This window comes from Pleurodeles waltl, chromosome 4_2, assembly GCF_031143425.1.
Source record: "Pleurodeles waltl isolate 20211129_DDA chromosome 4_2, aPleWal1.hap1.20221129, whole genome shotgun sequence".
Taxonomy (NCBI): Eukaryota; Metazoa; Chordata; class Amphibia; order Caudata; family Salamandridae; genus Pleurodeles; species Pleurodeles waltl.
The window spans coordinates 837574753-837596901 of record NC_090443.1 but is presented as its reverse complement, the minus strand read 5'-3'; the positions used below and the strand labels follow the sequence as shown (position 1 = coordinate 837596901).

The following is a 22149-nucleotide window of genomic DNA, read 5'->3' as shown; positions in this document are numbered from 1 at the left end:
CTTAGTGGCTTCGTGGACAGTTAGTCATTGTTTGCCACACATTCTTAGACTAATCTATCCAGCTCTGCCTCAATTAACTTTCTTTTGGCCATTTTGAGATCTCTCTCCCTACTTCAAGGCCATTTCAAAAGCTCAAAACTCCCTGGGTAACTTACAGCAACTCAGCAGCTCTCTTCCTGCCTATAACATCATAAACAAGAGCCACTTGTTCAAGTTCGATTTCCAAACAGGGATTTGCAATTTTAAACTATTATAAGTTGGCAATTTATGAATCGCTATTTGCAAATAGGGAATGATAGGAAATCGCTGGTTACTAATTTCTAAAGGTCTGTGAATTTAGTACGTAAAGGGGTGGATTTAGATTTAAGTGGATAGTAGTTACTCTGTCAGGGCAATGGAGTAAAATAGGCATTAACCCTGATGCAGTACCCATCCTCCAGATTTGGAGTTGTCCAATGCCCTGTGGCAACTCTGATCATTGATAGGAACTGACATGACTGGTTTCTGAAAGTGAGTTAAAAGTTTGCTTTCTGTAGCAAGTCTGATATGATCTCCGGAGAAATAAGGTTCCAGTATCCTTGGCCTCTTCAACCTTATTGAGTATTTTAATCAAAGGGCCTAGAATGTCCGGAAATTTAACCTGGCAGGTGTTCCAGGAATATTAGATCCTTTTTAGGGTCCTTGACAAATTTAATGATAAAGATGACCCTCTATATGTCAATCTCTGGTGTAAAAGCCACTTTCCCCTCCAAGCATGGGCAAGAGCATTCCACCCTAACGCGGCCCATTACCTCCTTATCTAGAAGCTTCCTCACACAGTTTCCTGCATTTGGACCACTCTAGGTCTTGGTACCTAGTTTACCGAATGTGAGTGGTAAATATCATCCAGGTATAACATGACTTCTGTGTCCATCAGCAAATCAGATGACAAACTCCTACGCACTTTGGAGGCTCTTGGGCACTGGGCTGTCAGCTGGCATAGCAAGAGAGATGTCAAAATCTTGCAAATCAGAATCTGTTTTGGACTACACTTTTGTATCTCTTCCTCTTTTCCAGAAAATCCTGGGTTTCAGTATAGTTGCAAGGTGCAAGAGTGTCCACTCACCACAGTTTATCAACATCAAAAATTCCAATGATAGGGTGCAAGCACTGAGAACCATTAACAAACAAGACATAGGTAGCTACTGGCAAAGGGTGATTTGGAACACTCTCTCGCCGACTCAGTATGAAGGGTGGAAGTGGACCACTGTAACATCCAATTGGGGCACGGAAGAACCAATCACAGCATGGCAGAAGTCTCAGGATGAACAAAAGCAAACTTCTCAAAGCCCAAAAATCAGACACTGCTGATGTTTCGGCCCTGGAAACAAAAATGGTACTCGCGCTTACTCAAGCTTCAATGCTGGGAAATGGAAAATGAAAGAAAGGCCATCAATCAGCATTCAGATCCCGCACTTCAACTTGGAAAGTTTTGTGAACTACGAAAAAAATGCAGTCCGGGTGGCAAAAAGGACCCATATTGACCAGGATTGGATAGACATTGTGAAAGCCTGCAACAGTAAAAACAAAAAATCACTTTGGTCATTAATAAATCGGCTAGATAGAGACTTTACGGGCATGACAAGCAACAGTATCACTCAAGAAGTGTGGCTGGAACACTGTTCTGCTCTGCTTCAGACTGAGAGGAAATTAAATGAAAGGAATGGAAAGAATGCAACACTCTTAGTCTGAATAATTAATTTATTAAAGCACTCCCATTGTTTCATAAACGAAAAGAATAACGCAAGCTTTTATTTCGAATGCAGCAACATATTCGAAAAATAATCACAGCAGTAGAATAATAATGATCACAGAATCATAGAAAAATGCAATACTTCAACAATGAATATAATATATATTAATATAATATATATTAATATATATATGTATGTATGTGTGTGTATATATATATATATATATATATATATATATATATATATATATATATATATATATAGTGACTACCTATTCATGCATGCACGCCCCAACGCTAAAAATAAGAATTAAAAAGGCATCACCATGGAGCTTGACACCGGCTTAATCCCTTTGTCTGCCAACTTCAAATCACAGAGCCCTGGACAACTGAAACAGGAGGGAGACCACCCGCAATGGGATTATTTTCTGGGCAAGGCGTCCCTTTCCAGAGGACTTCCTTCTTCTCCCAGTTGTCAAGCTTCCCCACCTTATATACTTTAAACAAACTTAAGAGGAAGGTTCTAGAATCCCCCCTTCCTTTGAGTAAGTTGTGAAATTCACTTGTTGACTATGTCAGGTCATTGTAGAGAAAACATGCATCAGACTGGCCAAATCTCACAGTGTTTTTCCAAGACCGAGCTATACCCTTTTCTATCATAAACATTCTCAGCCTGGTACCTGCTTATCTTCAGTGCACCTCCATGTTTTGCTTATTTTGCTGGTTAGAAGAGCAAAAACAGTTTAACAAGCTGTGCACGGAAAAATACCTGTGCCACCAATGTGACAGTGTTTGAAAGCTAAGCTAAGCACAAAATTGAGTCAGTGGTCAAGATGGAGCCGGTGGTTAAATAAGATAGCATTACAATCACATAGGATCTTTATATCACAGCTAGGATATAAATTCCTCTCCCGCTCATAAAGATCAACTTACAACTCCATTGTCCTTCTCTCAGAGAGAAATCAAAGAGATGATTGAGAAAAGCACAAGTGATGCAGCCCAGGCCCGAACAGGTTCCAGCTGCCATATACAAACAAGAATGCGATTTTTGGAGTGCCCCATTTTCCACTCAGTTTAATTTCTGTCTGTCTGCAGAGGTCATACTAGAATTGTGGAGAAGGTTAATTTTCCAACCGATATACAAGAAAGGTAATTGTGCTTCTTCAGACAGTTATCGTATGATTGCCCTCATGGACGCAGATTCAAAATAGTTTTCCGGTCTGCTGTTGTCAGAATGGGAGAACATGTAATCCCATTCAACCAAACGGGAGTTAGAGCCATGTATAGTTCAATGAACAACTTGGATTGCGCTTTACTTTATCATTGAGAAATGCTCCTTTAAAAAACAACTTTTGTACACCTTTTACGTGGATTTATCTAAGGCTGTTGACAACATAAACAGAAACCATCTCTGGAGAAAGTTGGCCGGCTGTAATATTCCCACAGAGTTGCTACCTGCCATCCAACTATTATACTCAGATAACTGGGCAGAGGTTAAACCTGGCCTGAACCAAGGCCTGTTGCCCAAAATATCAATTAAAGGGACTTGAAGCTAGGGTGTGTTTTTGCTCCAATGCTTTTTAGTCTTTTTATTTCAGATCTAGGCTTACACCTAGATGAAGCCAAATCTCATCCACGGAACCTGGGGAACTGCCAGGTGTCTTTATTACAATAAGCAATACGCAGATGATGTAGTTCTTATGAATCTGACTGGAATAGGACTGCACAGATTATTGAACAAACTTCACACCTACTACATTAAAAATGAAATGGCAGTCAACCTTGCAAAAACGCAGGTTGTGGTGTTTGGAAGGAAGATCAAAAACAAAAGGAGGCTGGTCTTTGCGTGGACTCCCCGTCACTAGAAGTATAAACTACACATACATGGGGTCTGGCTGCAAATATCTCTGTCTTATCGGCCACATCTAAATTCGGTAAAGCCAAGAATCACTTCTTTGATCACAGCATTTCAGTCCCTATAACAAAATTTGAAAAGTCCAACCTTGTCTCCTCTTCTCACAGTCAAAGGCCATGTTTATTCCAACAATCAGTTTTGGAACAGAAGCTTTCCTGGGAGAGGTCAGGCCCTTTCTCAACTCAGCACGGGGCAAGGTATTGCACCTCCTCTTTCATCTCACTCAGAATGCATATCCATATCAGATCTGGGTGGAATTTGGCCTAATCGATCAAGAATTAGCACAAAACGGCTCCATACCCAAGTACATGTCACTCTTAAGGCTGTCAGACCAGGCAACCTTGTGCTTCCTGATATGGAAAGAAATACAAACAGGTCTTCTAACAAAAACAGCTGGTTGCAGGCCTTCAAGCTGGCCCTCAATGACTTAAAAGAAGCCATGCATTGATGTCTATTATCTCTTATAAACAGCCCCTTCCTTAGATTTACTTAACAGTCTACTTAAAGACTTTTATAAAATCAAGCTTCTTCATCTACGCGTTGGGCTGTGTCTAACGACGGACTGCCTAAATGGCTCCCGAAACCTTCTACCTCTAAATGCAGACTTTGCACACCAACTGGATGAAAGTTTGACTCACATTTTATCAATATGTCCTATGCTACTAAATGAACTCAATCTTTTACTGCAGAACATTTTCAACCAGCTTGGCATTACATTGTGCTGACATGCATGACACTTCTGCCTGAAGGGCGAAACCCTTCAAGTAATTGCATCCTTCATAAAATTAATTATAAAACTGAATATGTTATTGACAGCTGAAGGGTCTATGGCCTTTCATCACGCAGTATAACAAATAATTTGAGTTGTCAGTTCATCGTAACCTTTTAATCTATGCTCCCTTGGGTGTGGTCTCCACTAATATCTCTACATCTTTGCCCAGGAAAAAAGGGAGCGAGAACGCATGGTTGTGGTGAAACCACCTGCACAAGAGCATTATAACTGTATCTCTGCACTTTACTGCGCAGTTTGCACCAACACCTTTGCACTTCAGGCTGGAAGCGACAACATAAGACGCTGGAGGCATCTGTCAAACAAGATGACTAAGCATTGAGACCATATGCCGCCTCACGGCTAGCTGTATCAGTCTTCCACAGCTATTTTTTCTTTTGCACTTTATAGTGCGGTCTGTACCAACATACCTTCATACTGCAGCCACCAGTAAGATCTGTCTGCTCAAGGGTTGAAGGGCAAGGGACATAGCTTTTTGCAGTGTAGAATCCACTGTATCAGCAAAGTCTTCTTCCAGAAGAATTGCTCGTCCCCATTGCCATGGCTGATTAGGGCCTCATGGTATTATTAGACTGGCTAGGGAGATGTACAGAAAACCAAAACTCCTCTGGCAATTAGTAATATCTAGGGCCTCACCAGGCCAGGCATCAAAATCACCCCAAGAATATAAAGGACCACTGTCCCAGGGAGAGAATACCTTCAGCGGAGACCCACTGCTGCCACGTGTAGTCCTACAATAAGGATACATTGCTTACATAAGGTTTAGTCTCTTTGGGTGTGATGAAGCCATGTTTCTCCGTTCAGTGGAGAGTATGGAGATTAGCCAATGTGCAGATAACATGTTCAGTCAGAGACTACCAAATCACTAAATCCATATTTTACGTAACAAAAATAAGTCACCTATTTGTGGTTGTTTTTTCTACTAGTATATTGTTGTTACGCTCAGTTGTTTCATGGCATTTTACGCTTTTACATTGATTACACCAACTTTTAGCATGTTGCACAAAATTTGTAGTATGTGTACAACACAACTGAATGTTAGGTAACAAGCAAACCAAAAGGGCATTCTGGCCCGCTGCTGAGCTCTTGTCTCCCAGTTATTCTTTGGACAAACGTCTGATTCAGAAAACAATATAGACGAACAAGGACTCCAGGTAAGTAGAGGGGCAAAACATTAAAGAGTTAGGATAATCAAATGATGACCCCCAAAATACGGAGCACTAAGGGGAATAAAAGTAATTGGTCAGGTAGCAGTTTTAATGAGACGTTTTAGTCACCCAGTGAAGTGCACTCATACCTCAGATTTTTTCTTTGACTGATCTTGCTGGCTGTAGACTCTGTGCATTTTGTGCTCTTTACTAATAATAACTAGCGGTAAAGTGCCTGTGCTGTCCCATTAAACATAATGAAATTAGCATAGTCCTGATTGGTATATTTAACCTTCCTACCTAAAAGTTCCTAGTATATGGCACAAAGTGTACCCAGGGCATGTAAGCTAAATATAACTAGTGGACTGTGTCACCCACTGTGCTATTCAGTACAGTGAAAGTGCAAACATGACTGGAGGCCTACTATTTGTATCCTGGCTGTGCGGTTTTAAACTGCAAATTCAAGCTATCAAAATAACCTTTATGAAAGGTTTCAGCCTTCCTTTTAAATATTAAAAAAACACTCTTGATTAGATCTTATTGCAAAGCGTGGGGCATGGTGTGTGTATATAAGTAAGATAAGTAGATGTTTGTTACACATGTACTTACAATCAAAAAGCCCCAAATATATTCCCACTGTAGCAAGACTGGCTGTTCATAGGAAACCACTAGCATGCAATGTTTAATTTTATGTTATATCCAGCTAGGAAACAGCTACAGAGCTAATGCTTGGACTTTTTGAAATGTTTATTACAAGGCCAATTCACGGGTAAAGTTGGATTTTAATAACTGTTATTAAAAAGGTACTTATAGAAGGTAACCTTTACCCTGTCTAAAGCCTGTGGAGACCTATTTACATAAGCTCTTACTATCACCTGGCAGCTGAATAACCTCCATGCATGGAGAGGTGTGAAAACTGCATCCAGGGCACAAAAAAGACCTTGGATATGAGGAGGAGTTTCTGTTCCTCTGGCAGAATGACTGTGTGGGCTTGATTACTTTAAAAACGCCTACCCTGTCACAGTCATATATTAGCTGGTTATAGTCCTCCTTTGTTCCTCCAGCCAAGTAGGCACCAATCTTAGTGGAAGAGGAGCAACTCACAGAGCTGGTTAAGCAAGACCGCAGATTAGGGGCTGCTCATTTACCTGACCATGCCTCTGGGGCAGGCACCGGATCTCTTCGCAGGGGAAAACAGGTTCTGCAATTTTGGTTTTAGGCAGAGAGGGGCACTGTGGGGTTGCTTACAGTAGGGCACACAGGAATGCTGGAAAAGTGACAGGGTTACCCCTGGGAACATTTACCCTATTGGTTAGGGAGTGGCCAGGAGTTCCCACCACCCACATGCTGGCACTGTCCATAAATGTGGCATCCCCAGTACCCTCTTCAGAACACTCTCTGGACTTGTAGAAGAGCAGAAGAAGAGTGGACCTCCTATCTCTAACCTGAGAAGACCCTAGAAGACCGGGCCTGCTCTCCCTCTTGTACTGAGAAGAAAGAAGTGGACTGTAAGGGTCATATGGCTGAACCTTCCCTGAACACTAGTGCTGCCCAAGATCCTGGACCATTGGCTAGTACCAAAGTGTATACCTCCTATCATCTCCTTAAACCTGGGGCCTAGAAATATGTTGACATCTGGTAGAGACATCTGTCAGGATCCAGAGATTTTTCTCAAGCAGTACCCCTGAGCGCTGTTAGGTGGCATCATTCAGCTCTGTGTCTGCCGTCAGCATCATCCTCGCCGGATAAGGTCCTATATAGGCGTCCCCCCAGAACTCTGACATCAGTTCTTTTCTTTCCATACCAGCCAGCACTGATCTGTAGAGAGATACTCCTCAGTCATTTTTTGACTGCCCTTTTTCGACTTTTTGTCAAAGTAATTTCAAGTTTCTAACTCTTGGTGCATCGAGGTATGTCATGTAGGACAGCGGGTTCAAGCCCTGTGGAGGCTGTCATTGAGCGATGTCCGGGAAGATTTCCACACCTCTTCTGCCTTTGGTGTTTGGAGTATGACCACGTTGTGCTCTGAGTATTGGACCATTCACCCAAAGGTTTTCAGGGAGCTGTCCCTGAAGCTGATGGTGGCCCGATGCTTGACTACTTGCAAGTTGAGGTCCCGGTCGAGAAGAAGGTCCCAGGAGTGGTCACGGAGTCCTCCATTGTCGTCATCCCACTTCAAGTCCTCAGGACAATCGGCTAATGTAGGAAACTGTCCTGGTGTGTGGTGGGTACCTAAGGTACTTACACCCTATAACTGGTCCAGTTATCCCTTATTTGCGTAGTGTAGGCAGTGTCTAGAAGCCAGGCTCTCTAGAGGTAGCTGTGGATGAGCGGCCAAGGCTTATCTAGGAGACATGCAAAGCTCATGCAATGCCACTGTAGTCACATAGCACTTACACACATGTAAGAATCACACAGTGTTTAAAAAATAAAGGTACTTTATTTTAGTGACACAATTACCAAAAGTACTAGAAAGGCAACCCTCCAAAAGGAGGTAAGTAAAACACACTAAATATGTACACTAGTAATCAGAAATAGGCATAAATAGTAATAGAAAAACAGTGCAATAGCAGTAGACAATAGTGACCCTAGGCGGAGCCCAAAAAAAGAAGATAATGCAATACCCAGACAAGACTGCAAGAAACCAGCAGTGGATTCCTGAAGAGGGAGACCTGAAAAAGAAGGGGACCAAGTCCAGAAGTCACAGGCGTGTCCATTGGTGGCAGGAGCCAGTACCCACCCGTATGCGGTTGTAGGAGTTGGTCGACGGTAGGACGAAGGCAGTCAGCAATGCAACCCTGGAATCGGTGAAGAGCTCCTGGAGGATGCAGTCAATGTCCCCTGCCAGATGGAAGTTTGCGTCTGTCTGTGGTGTGGAAAAGCCACCAACAAGCCTTGGCAAAGGCACAAGTCGCGGTAGAAGAAAAGTGGAGCTGCTGCGGACCAGTAAGGTCCAGGAGGACTCATCCCACGGGGGGGAGTCTCAGGTAACCCTCAGCGATGCAGAGAGTCCACTGAAGAAAAGGCAGCCCCCCACAGGAGACCCACTGGAATAGGACCCTGGAGTCGCAGAGGAGCCCACGCAGCAGAACTGGAGAAGAGTCCCACGCCGCAGGAGAAGCACGCAGAGGGCTGTGCGTCGCAGGGAAGAGTGCAGGGGGCTGGTGCTACGCAGAGCCTGAAGATCCCTTGAAGGAGATGCCAACAATCGTTGGTAGCTGCAAGAGTTGAGGGCACAGGGGTAGTGTCCTGCGTGGGTAGGCAAGGGCTTACCTCCACCAAAGTTGGACAGCTGGCAGAGAGGACCAAGGGGACCATTCCAGACCACCACCTGGGATGCAGGATCAACGCAGCTCAGGATGAGAGGAGATCCACGCAGCCGGTCGTCATTGCAGTTGGTGCCTACAGATACAGGAGAGTGACTCCTTCACCCCAATGGAGATTCCTTCTTCCTTCTCATGCAGACTGAAGAGTTGCCACCCTTAGAGAATGCACAGCAAGGGAAATGTTGCAGAAGCTGGAAGGAGCAGTGGAAACAATGATGCAAGCAGAGTCTTCATTGTGGATGCAGATTGCCAGTTCCTGGAGGGTCCAGTCGCAGTTCCAGTGGCCAGAAGTCAAATTAGATGTTGCAGAGGAGTCCTACTGGAATCTTGCAAGCCGAATCTGAGGACCCACCCAAGAGGGAGACCCTAAATAGCCCTGGAAGGGAGATTGGCCACCTAGCCAGCTGACCACCTATCAGGAGGGGGCTCTGACGTTACCTGCCTGACTAGGCCACTCAGATGCTCCCAGAGGCCTCTGCCCACCTTGGATTCAAGATGGCAGAGTCAAGGGACCTTCTGGAGGAGCTCTGGGCACCACCCCTGGGGTGGTGATGGACAGGGGAGTGGTCACTCTTCTTTCCATTGTCCAGTTTCGCGCCAGAGCAGGGGCTAGAGGTCCCTGAACTGGTGCAGACTGGTTTATGCAAGGAGGGCACCAAATGTGCCCTTCAAAGCATACTAGTGGCTTGGGGAGGCTACTCCTCACAAGCCATGTAACACCTATTTCCAAAGGGAGAGGGTGTTGCCCCGCTCTCCCAAAGGAAATCCTTCAGTCTGCCTTCCTTGGCTTCAGCTGTTCAAGCAGCAGGAGGGCAGAAACCCATTTGAGGGGTGGCAGCAGCTTGGGCTGCCCAGAAAAACCCCGGAAAGCTGGCTGGAGAAATGCTGGGGGTCCCCTAAGAAGCCACCAGAGTGCATGAATCATACAACGAGAGGGTATTATTCTGACATGTTTGATACCAAACATGCCTAGGTCTGGAGTTACCATTATGTAGCTGGATATATGTAGTGACCTATGGCCAATACATGCGTAAAATGGCGTCCCTGCACCCACAAAGTCCATGAAAATGAAGCTGTAGTTTGTAGGGGCACCTCTGCTCATGCATGGGTTGCCTCACACACAGATACCTTTACCCTGCCCTCTGGGCTAGGAGGGCCTACCATAAGGGTGACTTACAGTGAACTGGTGCAGTGACCTGTAGTGAAAAGTGTGCATGCACCCTTTCATGCAGGCTGCAATGGCAGACCTTCAGAGAGGTTTTGCATGGGCTTCCATGGGTGGCATAATACATGCTTTAGCCTGTGGGGGACCCCTGGTGCCCCAATGCCCTGTGTACCTGGGTACCACATACTAGGGACTTACATGGGACACCATTATGCCAATTGTGGAGTGTAAAAACCATGAACAACTGAATTTAGGGAAAGACAGCACAGTCACTGGGGTTCTGGTTTGCAGGATCCCAGTGAACACAATCAAAAACACACTGACATCAGGCAAAAGGTGGTGTAACCATGCCAAAAAGAGGGTACTTTCCTACAGGAAATTCGAGGCACAATAAGAAGTTGAAGGCAGCAAAACGTTCTTCAACTTCACCCCTTCCATCGCCGGACAGGTATAGGGAGCGGGAGCGTCGTTCTAGGCCTCTATCTGCGGAGCCTTTGTCTGGGCGGACTCTGCGTCTCCTCAAGTTTCCGCGCATCGGAGGGACCCCTGCTCAATAAAAAAAAGTTTTATAAATCCGTGCGCCTTATTTTTGGGCAGTCTGACACCGCTGGAGCGCCTTTGGTCCCCGCAAAGCCAGAAGGGGCCCCTTCATGTTCCACTCTGACGGCTCTGGCTCAGAGGGGCACCCATGGATCCATACTTGAATGGGTCATACCACTTCAACCTTCCCCGATGTCGGCCCCATGCCAATGCTCCCGGTGCCATTTGTCCCCCAGGGCGACAACAACCCCATCCTCCTTGCTGACTCCGACATGGAGCCTGAGGGTGTTGTACAACGTGGACTCCAGCGCCAACAGGAGCTGTTCTTCCCATGTCGTATCCTGAGCCTTTTTCTTATGGACTGGAGTATGGTGAGGACTGAGAGGGGTCATTGGACCCTTTAGAATATCAGCTCCAAGACCCTATGGACTGGCGCATGGACTTGGGAGAAGCCAGTATACTGGACACCTCCTCAGATACTGGCATGCTTTCTCCTCCTACCATGGCTACAGAGGAGGGTGATTCTTACTCTATGATGGTGAGGAGGGCAGCTGAGATCCTGAACCTTGAGTTCCCTTCAGTGGCAGTTAGGACTAACCTCCTAACAGAGGTGCTTCAGCATGGGGCTTCAACCTCTGAACCCCTGCTCCCCTTCAGTGAAGCTCTTACACATGTCCTACTGGGTACCTGGTCCAAACCCAGCACAGGGGCTCCTGTGAATAAGACAAATGCCCGCCGCCATCTCCCTGGTCCAGGCGACCTAAGTTTCCTTACGCAACATCCCACCATCCATGCCACCATTTTACGATCGGCTGACGGAAAATCACTTAGCACTTCTCTGGGAGGATATTAGGGCCTTCTTTGCCAAGGGAGCCATTGAGAGGGTTTCCGTGCCAGAAGTAAGTTGTGGTTGCTATTCCCGCTACTTTCTGTTACCCAAAAAGGACAAGGGCCTCCATCTTATTCTGAACCTTTCTTCCCTAATCCTCATCCTCAGGTGGAGAAGTTCATAATGCTCACTATGTCTCAGGTTGTATCTGCTCTGGACCCAGGAGACTGAATGGTAGCATTGTACTTGCAGGATGCTTATTTCCACATTCCCATCATGCCTGCCCACAGACGTTACTTGCAGTTCACAGTAGGCCACGAGCACTTTCAGTTCACTGTGCTCCCCTTTGGCCTTACCAGCATCCCTTGGGTGTTCACCAAGCTGATGGCAGTGGTTGCAGCTCATTTTCACAGGGCTTAGGTTTCAGTCTTCCCTTACCTTGACGACTGGCTGTTGAAGGAGGGCTCACCCCAGGCTGTTGTCTCCCAAGCTCCCTTTCATCTGAGCTGTTCTGGAGACTGTGCAGTTTTGTGCTTATCCTCCCGAGCGGCGAGTCCAGGATATTCAGGCTGTGATACTGATGTTTCAGCCTCTATCCTGGATTTTGGTGAGAATGACTGTGAGGCTGCTGGGACACCTGGAACTCCTGCATCCTGCTAGTGACAGATGCCAGATGGCATATGCGGACTCTGCAGTGGGACCTCATGTTCCAGAGGGTGCAGCTATAGGGGAATCTCTCTGACGTTGTCCAGATCTTGGAGGGAAATGTGTGAGGTCTGCAGTGGTGGCTAACAAACCACAATTAGGTCAGGGGCAGAACCCTCTCCCTTACCAAACCACAGCTGACAATAGTGACAGATATGTCACTCCTGGGCTGGGAGAGGCCGAGACTAGAGGCATATGGTCTCTGGCAGTCTGGACTACACATCAATCTGTTGGAGCTCCATGTGATCAGACTGGCATTGAAAACATTTCTTCCCACTCTCAAGGGGAATGTAGTGCAAGTGTTCACGGACAATGCCACCACCAAGTGATACTGCAACAGGCAGAGCGGGATGGGGTCGTGGACCCTTTGTCAGGAGGCTCTGCACCTCTGGACATGGCTGGAACAACAGGGCATATCCCTGATGGTTCAACATCTGGTGGGCTCTGAACGCCAGAGCTGACAAACTTAGCTGACAATGCTTAGTCCATCATAAATGGCATCTCCATCTGGAGGTGGTGCAAGGTCCATTAAGCAGTGGAGAGAGCGTTGGTTAGATCTGTTCGCCTCCACAGAGAACGCGCAATGTTTGCAGTATTGCCCAGTTTCCGAGGTGGCAAACGCTCAGCGATGCTTTTTGTCTTGAGTGAAACTCAGGCCTCCTGTATGCCTTTCGACCCATACCCCTTCTGCCCAGAGAACGAATGGGCTCAAGTCATTTTTGTGATACCTGACTGGGCACAAAGAGTGGTATCCTGAGCTACTAAGCATGGTCATTGATCCTCCAATCAGACTGTCCCTTTGGGAGGATTGTCTGGCACAGCAGCTGGGGAGGGTGGTTCACCCTACCCCTTTTTGTGTGGAGATAGAGCTGCAAATGTTTACAGCTTTTGACCTTCTGCCCGAAATCTGAAACATAATCTTGGCAGCCAGCCATCTCTCCTCCAAAATGGTATACAACTGTCATTGAAAGGAATGTGTTGCATGGTGCACAGACATGTCTGTTCACCCTTTCTCTTCCCCTCTTTCTGAGGTTCTCTTGTTTATACTTTCTTTGGCCCAGCATCTGTCTGCAGTCTCTGCTTTCTTTGTTTATGTCTCCTATTGCAAATAGCATCTTTAAAAGACTTACACATATATTTCCTCCTTCCCAATTCATTAGGTCCCAATGGGATTTGAAATTGTTTTTGAAATTTCTGATGTGCGCGCCTCTCAAGCCTCTCCACAATTGTCCTCTCAGGCTTCTTACTTTGAAAACAGCCTTCTTTGTGGTCATTACATCTGCCCACAGAGTGAGTGAGCTGCAGGCATTGTCGTTTAAGCCGCCCCACCTTTCCATCTCTCCTGACAAAGTGGTGCTTCGCACTAGCGCCTCCTTTCTGCCTAAGAGGAGAGACTCTACAGCCTGGACCCAGAAAGAGTTTTGTCCTTCTACCTTGATCTTACAAAAGAGTTCCAGGTGGATGTTCAACTCTTTGTCTGTTATGTGGGTGCGAAGAAAGGTCGGGCAGTGCAGAAGCTTACTGTCTCCTGATGGGTTGTACTCCCCATTAAAATCTGCCACAAACTGACTAAGAAGCAAGAATCTGAAGGTGTGCATGCTCATTCTACGAGAGCTACTGCTGTGACCACTGTGTAAGCATGCAAAGTTTCAGTCCTTGATATCTATCAGGTGGCAACATGGCACACGATCACCAAGACCTACTACCTGGGCAGTCAGGTCCGTAGGGACAGGTACTTTGCCTGTTTGGTCCTGCAGGACTTCCTAGTATGATCTTAGTGTAGAGACCTGTCTCCGAGGATGGTATTGCTTGGGTATCTACTTTAAGGTAAGGAATCTGCAAATAGATGTCTCTGTCAGATGGACAGGTTACTTACCTTCGGTAACCTGTGAATTGATTTCTAAGGACGGGGACTATCCTTTCAGGGACTTAGTTTTGATGCACCAGTAGTCAGTTTCTTTATGGCTCTGCACTTCTGGTGTGGACAGTTGTGAATGATGAATGACCTGTGATGTTATATCCAGTGCGGATGATGCCGACGACGGACACGGAGCCGATCGGCGCCAACTAACAGCCCGCAGGGGTGCTGCTCGAAAAAAATCTCTGGATACAGACTGACGCCTGGGGTAAATTCTAAGGTAAGGAATCTGCAGTTAGATATTGTCTCTACCAGATTAGGCATTACCAAAGGTAAGGAACTTGTCCAGTAGAACCTCCGGAGGATCAGGGCCAACCTGCTAAGCCGATCCTACAAAGGTGCATTGCCACTGGGCCAAAGAGTCTTGGTGCTCCTGCTCGAAGCGTTTCTGCAGCAGCAAATCTGATTCAGCAGAACCTCACAAAGAAGGTATCCAGCCTTCTGGAGTCCTATTTGGCTACTGCTTGCAGCAGTGCCCTAAAAGAAGAATTCAAGGTCCAAAAAAGCGACTAAGTCTGACGGTAGACATCTTCATCGGGTGAAGGGGTCAATAGTTTCTGGCTGGTGAGGCTCCTTCCTTGGATGCAAATTCAAAATTCAAATTTCTACCTCTGAGCTTTCCAGACAAAAGTCAACAGCTTCACCAGGACCTCGCCCAGCAGATATTCGATGTTGTGGAACCCTCAGATATTCTGCCTGCCTTACTACAAGTGCACTATATTCAGCGGCTCTTGTAATGCAGTGGACGGGATATCTTTCATGTTTGGGACATAGTATCCTGTCTGCCAAACTTTAAGTCAGACCCTAGTTGACGAAGACAAGAATGGAGGCACTCAAATGGTTAAGCTCCGTAAAATGACACGATGCTATCCAACTGAGGATGTACCCTAGAATCTGCTGAGTCGTGGTAAAAATCCCTTCTCCCAGCACAAGCTCAAGCTGCGTACAGTTGTGATTCTTCCTAATAGCTGTCACAGACGAAAGCGTATGATGTTTGTGTGAACGTTTCTGCAAGCGTTCCCTTATATTTAATTTAATGGTCCCTGTGAGCATCATGTGGTCGCTAGCCATGTGTTTTTACCCGCTCCCAACAATGGAGGTTGTCAACAAATGTTACAAGAAGAGAGGGCATTCTCAGCATAGTTTAATGGCTCAGTTGACTTCTTAAATATACTAAGAGCTGAGCTCCAATAAAGCAACAGACGTTGCTCACTATCGCTGCCTGATTAGTGTTGTGTCTTACGTACAAATTCAGATGTATGCGAAGAAACTGAGTAACTGAAATCTTAGAGCACAAAGGTACAAATAAGACCTCTATTTCTTAGGGTTTTTTTTACTGTTTTTGCTGAATGACTTGGATTGTGCATGTTTCGTGGAGAAGTGGTAACTATATGCAAGACAATACCAATGTATTTTTTGTTTATGGTTAGTGATTCCAGCCCCAAGTAAATTGTCAAGTCATTTGTACCATGTAGCTGTTTAAAAAGTAAGAATCCTGCTGTGTTTTATCACCGTTTTTTAGTTAACGAACTACTTATAGGCTTGAAGTCTTTGTTCAAGATCTATTGTTTGCTATTTCTTTCGAATGTAAACTTCTACTTCATTCTAAAAGGTCGAAGATCTCCACAATAAGCTTTCGGTGGAATCCAAGAGGGCAGATACACTTGCATACGATGCAAAGCGGCTTGAAGAAAAACATGAAGCATTGCTTAAAGAAAAAGAGGTAAACTGAATCGTATATTTGTCAGTCGTGTGATTGCGATGTGGAACTGCTTTTTTATGAGAGTGATGTATGTCGAAAGGTCATGTGCACAATGTTGCAACTTACTGTTCTTATAATAGACTTCTTGAACATCTGTTACACAACGAACTACTGGCATTGTCTCCCCTGCCACTTCCACGTTTGCCATTCCCAAAATTTGTGTCGCGATCCACTGGTGGGTCGCAATTCGATTTTTGGTGAGTCACGAAAGTACAAGCAATAAATGAAAATGCATTTAAATGTTGTATTTATCTTGTCACATTTGCTGCGCTCCAAATGGTAGGCTATCTGTTCTGACAAGTTGCTGCCTATTTTATAACATGGGGATTGGAGTTTACAAACTCTCACTTGGTCGTCAGAGAAAGAAAAGTAAAAGCGAATCATGTGGCAGTCTTGCTTGGATACAGAGTGTGTGAAAGGAAAGGGTAGAGTATGTCCTTTTTGTAACTCACAACGAAATGTAGATACCTGTAAATGAACCGTACACATTCAGCAGTTAGGAAAGCAATTATGAAGCACATGTTTGCGATTTAAGCAAAGATTTAAATAGGATCAAACATATCAAAACACTTGGTGATGCACAAATGATAAAGTCACTGAAACCCAATTTCTACACATTATCATTTGTGTGCAATATAGTTTTATCAGTCAAACTGTATGTCTGTGCAAATTTAATGTCCATTTCAATGGGATGTATGCTGTCTGTAAATGACAGTACCCTGCCACACGCTTTAGTTACATTAAAATATCATCCGCCTTGTCTTTTGAACCTTGGTGGGGTCGCAAAAGTTAGTAGTTTAAAAAGTGAGTCGTGGGTCTAAAAAGTTTGTGAAGCACTACCATATAGCAATCAATTAGAGCCTTAGAAATAGAACTGCTGTTTAAGGTAATTTGATAGCTCTCTAGTGGCAGCTTCTCAAGCAGCACCTCCTTCCAAAAGTCAGCTTTTTTTCACTTCGTTGTAATGACTTGAGCTCTTGTTACCTAAAGCTGCTTTTAATCAGATCTAAAAATTATATTTAAACATATAAAAAAATCTTGTGACATCAGAAACAGTAAAGTTCCATACAGCGGCATGACTTTCAAGAAAGGAGAGGTTGGGATGTTTGAAGTGAGTTGTGGGCAATTTGCAAAAATACATTACTCATGATTAAGGGAAACGTGTGACTCAAGATTGTGGTTAAAGAGAGGAGGCATGGAGATGATGAAAGGGAATTAGAGGGCTATTTGAAAGAAAAAAGGAAAAGTGACAATCAGATGTTTTGAGTTAGAATCAGTTTTCATACTGTTTTTTAGAAATATGGAGGCTGCTTTACGAGATGGCGTGCAATCTGAGGATTACCAGACTGTAGAAAGAAACATTGTTATTTGAATGTGAAGATAGTGCTAATTTAGGTACTTTCGATGAGCCCCTGGAGTAAATTTAAATGTCCGGCGGTACACTGCCCCATTACATTGTGCCCACTGTCATGGCTAATAGTAGGTCCACAGCCAGGCTGATGTGAATCCACTGTCTCAGCAACGAATGCTTATCAGTTCATAGGTTGGAAGCATAAAGAAATGTCTGAATGCGTATATATGGAAATCTTGAGAGCTTTAGCTAGCACTCAAAGTAAGCAGTAACATCAAGATCATAGCAGTGTGAGAAAATAGATGAGTAGTGCAAACACCAAAAATGACATTCTGCAGATGCTAGAATAGATGTCTTCTGCTGTTTATCCTCAAGGTCGGCTCACTTTATTGCAAGGCAAAGTGGGATCCATTTTGAATGCCTCTAGTTTGACACTGCAAAAGATGAACGGCGGATAGAGCACCGTTAGACAGTTGTGGTGCATTCCCTGCATCCCTGTGGCTGGAAGGTGGAGATGCAGACACTAGGGAGAGGGGGATGGTCACAGAGCTTCCTTTAGAAGTGCAGTAAAGTATTTGTTCGCAAGGGGGTACTAATTAGACTTCCCAAAGCACTGCCCTTTTGTAGGTCGTAGTAGTGAGATGTGAGACTGGAGATTCTGTTGTACAGCGCCCCCAGATCAGATATTTATTCCTTTCTTCAAAGCTGCCTTGCCTTTAAGAGGCTTTGGCAAAAGCAATATGGGCTTCAGCTGGTGTGTGCACGCATGTGTGCATGGAGGTAGGGCTAGACAGTAACAGCCCCAGATTAGGAGGAAAGCCTGGTACTTAGATGTGGGATCTGATAATATGTAGCTCCGATCCCAAATGGCTGTTCTTCACACAGCAGATATCTGTTCCACAGTAGGTTGATGTAGTTCAGTGGGCTAACATGCCTGTAGCAAAGATCAGAGGGATAAAGGAGCTTTGTCATTTCGGATGACCCGTTCTTTTCTTAGTATTGACATAACAATGGGCTGAACTATAATGACACCATTTGTTTAGACTGTGCAGCGCTGTGAAGTTGTACTACAGTGACAGAAGACGATGTTAAATGCGAGAGTGAATTGAATCTGGGCAAAAGGGAAAGGTTTTACAGTCTTGAGGCCAGGTAGGGAAAGTGTGTGAGGGGTGTAATATCACAATAGAGGCCAGCACAGAAACAATACAGATGTGTTTAGCTAATCCTGGGTTAGTGGGGCAAGCTCCCAATATCTGTTACCCTGAAGGTATCTGAGCGCTATATAAAAGTATAACAGGAGCTCATCAGAAGGACCAGCAGAATATACTTAGGTGCTGGTTTTCACCCTGGTTGTCCCTTCTTTCCACATGATACACAGACGTGGATCAAAGTTTGATGCTTGTGGACAATGTGTCCTCAAAATTCTATCATACATATAATTTTTGTAACCTCAATAGGTCTTGGCTAGCATGCAGATCTAAAACAGCAGAGCTGCCGAGAGTGGGATATTGGAAACCCTGCTGACACAAGTTAGAAACCGTTGAAGGGAACCAGGCATACATTGTCCAATGTGCACTACCCTTAATACAGTCACTGTGTCATTTATTTAAACTTATACTGCTACAAGGATCGTGAGGGGTGTGGTGTGGGCCCATGGGTTAGGGTGAAGGAAAGGGTTAAGGAAGGCGTGTGTATAGAATTCCCTTCAAAATATGAGCATTCCCCTCTGCTAGACATTCAGTAGCTGTTACCAGAACTGATATGTCAGAGCATTCCATATGTTGAAATGTACACTGACTTTTTTATTTTTAAGCTCGTTAAACTAGGCAGTACAATGCATGCATTACATAGCCAATGCAGTAAAAAAACAACTAGGAGGCCGACTTCACTGCCCTAAGAAATGACAGGGTTGTTCACAAAGGTACTTGGGCTTGTTGGTGATATACACATGTAACTTACTCTTACACTTTTGAGTAACTGTACTACTTTTGCGTAGTCACAAAGTACGAGTGTACAGTTGTTTGAAAGTTTAGACTTATGTGACTCCACCCCCTGAAAAGAGGTGTAGCCAAACATATAGATGTAAGCTACCACTGAAAAAAAGAGTAGTAAACCCAGCCCCACTCATGGCCAACCACTAGTACTGCGACATCCCCCCATAGTCATCAATAATGTTTATTTCGGAATTTTCATTCCATACAACATACAATAATTCATCAAGCACGTCTATTAGAAAACAGTGGGCAAGCACACATTCCATTGGTAAAACCTGACATCAGTCTGTACAATCATATTAACTAAAATTGCACAAGATAGCCTATCATGGGCAAGTTATGTCAATATAATGTAAGGTGCTAGTGCAATTACATTGTTTCGTGCATGCTAACAGATTGTTCAGGTTTTCTAAGGTGTCGGGCGGGGGACTAAAAATAGTACACACCAAGTATTAGTCAAGAAATTGTACAAGTTTGTGCTGTTCTGTCAAAAATCGGGCAAGGTTAAATAAGAATTATGTTTAAACCACTGAAATAATGGCCAGTCCCACAACTCGTTTATAGCAAACTATGGTGTCCATGTACAGAATTAGAGCGGGAGGAAAGATTCAAAGATGGGCTATAGCAGACAACCTGCCATTCTGGTGTACAGGTAAGGATTCATAAGTATTGTGATGGTAATTAGGATTCTTAAAAATCAGTAAAACCAAGAGAAATGTATAAAGGTGCACTCCCAGAGATATGAGCTACATTATGTAGGGGAAGGTGACTCTTTCTGCGGAAGAGGAAGCCTGCCTTACTTAAAGTAAACTTACCTTAAGCCAACCAAACAGATCTTCATAACTTAAAGTTTTAGTTTTTTTTTCTTTACAAAAACATCCCTACTTTCGAATAAATAGTTGTTTAAGGTAGCCACAGTGTAAGTAGATGTGCCTTCCTTCAGCACCCTTAGAGCTTCATGGTGGTGGCTAATACCTACCTGGTTACACAGGGGGAGAATCCATTTACTTTCGGACTTAGTATAAGTGGGACAGAAGAATAAAACGCGACTTATGTTTTCTCTAGACAACTGGCTCCACGTTGGACAGGTGTCAATAGGGCCAAGGCTCCTGCCAGTAGTGTTCCATGTAGACGTGAATGACCCTATTTCCAGTATGCCATATCAAAACTTTTGATACAAGGATTTCGCTAACTGCTGTTGAGGATATCTAGGAAGGCTTTGTATAGGGGGCTATACTTGATGAGCAAAAACTGGTCTGTCAATCTTCCTAGAGTGGGAGTTTGGTAAAGGCTGGTAGACTCCCAATAATGAGATTTTAACTGTAACTTTGAGGCTATGTTTAGGGAGCTTAAGTCGAACCAAATGACTCATAGACCCGGCCTTATAAACCAGGTGTGGATGTGTTTGAATTATGGAAAAGTAAGAACTTTGTCAAGCACCATCAGTTCTTCTACTGCATCCCAGTATGGCTTGAGCTCTTCTGTAGTCCAGAACCTCAACCAGTATAGGAGAGGCCTCAACCAAGCAAAGTGTCTCACCCTTTCAAATGCCACATTGAGGAACATAGGTACTAGCGGTGTGCTCTTAGGGAGGTGAAGAAGTGAATGAATAAACTGGTTCACACTTAAGGTGAGTGGGTCAGTGTTCACGTAACCCCGAAGTTCGGCCTAGTATAAGGCTGCTGGTTGAGCCTTTAGTTTGTATGTCTCTATGGCGGGCAATAAGGCTCTTGATGTTGTATCCTGATAATTTTTATACATGGTCGAGGCTTGGTGTTGGAGCACTGCCTTCCGCTTCTAGACATGAGGAGATCACGTGGCCCCCAGTTTCTCATTTCCTAAGGCTAGGATGTTCCCAAAAGATTTTTGCGGCCTAACTACCATGCATTTTGGTTTTGTTTTATTCATCTCCAGACCACTAGCTATGCAGAAGGTCTTAAAGTTACCCAGAAATTGTTGCAGTACCCTGGGAGTATTGGACATTAAAAGTGCGTTGCCTGCAAATAAGAGAGCAGGGACACTAAATCCCTCTTATTTGGGGGCGTCTATATTACCTTGGGGACTGGCCACTTTGACATTGTTTACAAAGAGGGAGAAGAGAGTTGGGCCAGCACACACCCCTGTCTCACCCCTCTGCGTATTGGGATACGGTCTGTCAGTTGCCCCTGAGGACCCCAATGCACTTAGGCATAGTTATCTTGGTGTAACCTTATTAATTGACCAAGGGATCCCTAGGTTCTTTAACATAGCCCATAGCAATCCCCTAGGGCGAGGTCAAAGATTGATTTGTGGTCAACAAATGCTATATAAAGGTGACCTTCTTTAAGCTTTGTGTTCTTCCAGGCAATAATAAGCAGTCTCATGACTTAGTCTATGGTACTGACGTTGGGTCTAAACCCAGCCTAATACGGGGACAGAATTTCTGCATCCTTGATCCAGTTCTTCAGTTTTTCTAGCAGCCGTCTGGCATAAACCTTTTGCAAGATATCCATAAGGCTAATTGGCCTATAGTTGCCCAATATCTCCCGGACCCCCTTTTTTATGAATGGGGATTTTCTCCACTCCCTTCCAAGTGTCAGGGATTGTAGCTCCCAAGGCTATTGTAATACTAAAGCTGCTAATGTATGGGACCCAAACCGACAAGTCATGGTGCATTAATTCTCCAGGGATTTTGTCTGGTGCCTTACCCGGTTTATCACAACAATAACTGTCTCAGTTTCCCAGAGTGAGAAGTGTATGTGTAAAGGTGTGGGACCTGTGACAAAATGAGGGAGTGCCTTGTAATTGTCAGGAGCGAAGTCATTTAGTTTGATGAAATGGTCCACCAAAGCTCCTGGGTTCAGGAAGCAATCAATCTGTGATTCAGAGTTTGTTCTCCTATGAGCAATGATTTTCCAGAAGAGCTTGTTATGACCAGTCCTTGCATCCACAACTAAGTCACTCCAACTAGTATTCTCCTAGTTGAGCCGTACAG

General features: G+C 44.6%; 1 protein-coding gene across 1 annotated transcript in view; it reads left to right on the top strand.

Moving 5' to 3' along the window:
* HOOK1 (hook microtubule tethering protein 1) overlaps nt 1-22149 on the top strand; it is a 921358-nt gene that overhangs the window by 562380 nt on the left and 336829 nt on the right. Inside the window, exon 12 of the mRNA XM_069232567.1 lies at nt 15681-15791. Coding sequence (XP_069088668.1) covers nt 15681-15791 — 111 coding nt within the window. The remainder of the gene's footprint in view (nt 1-15680; nt 15792-22149) is intronic.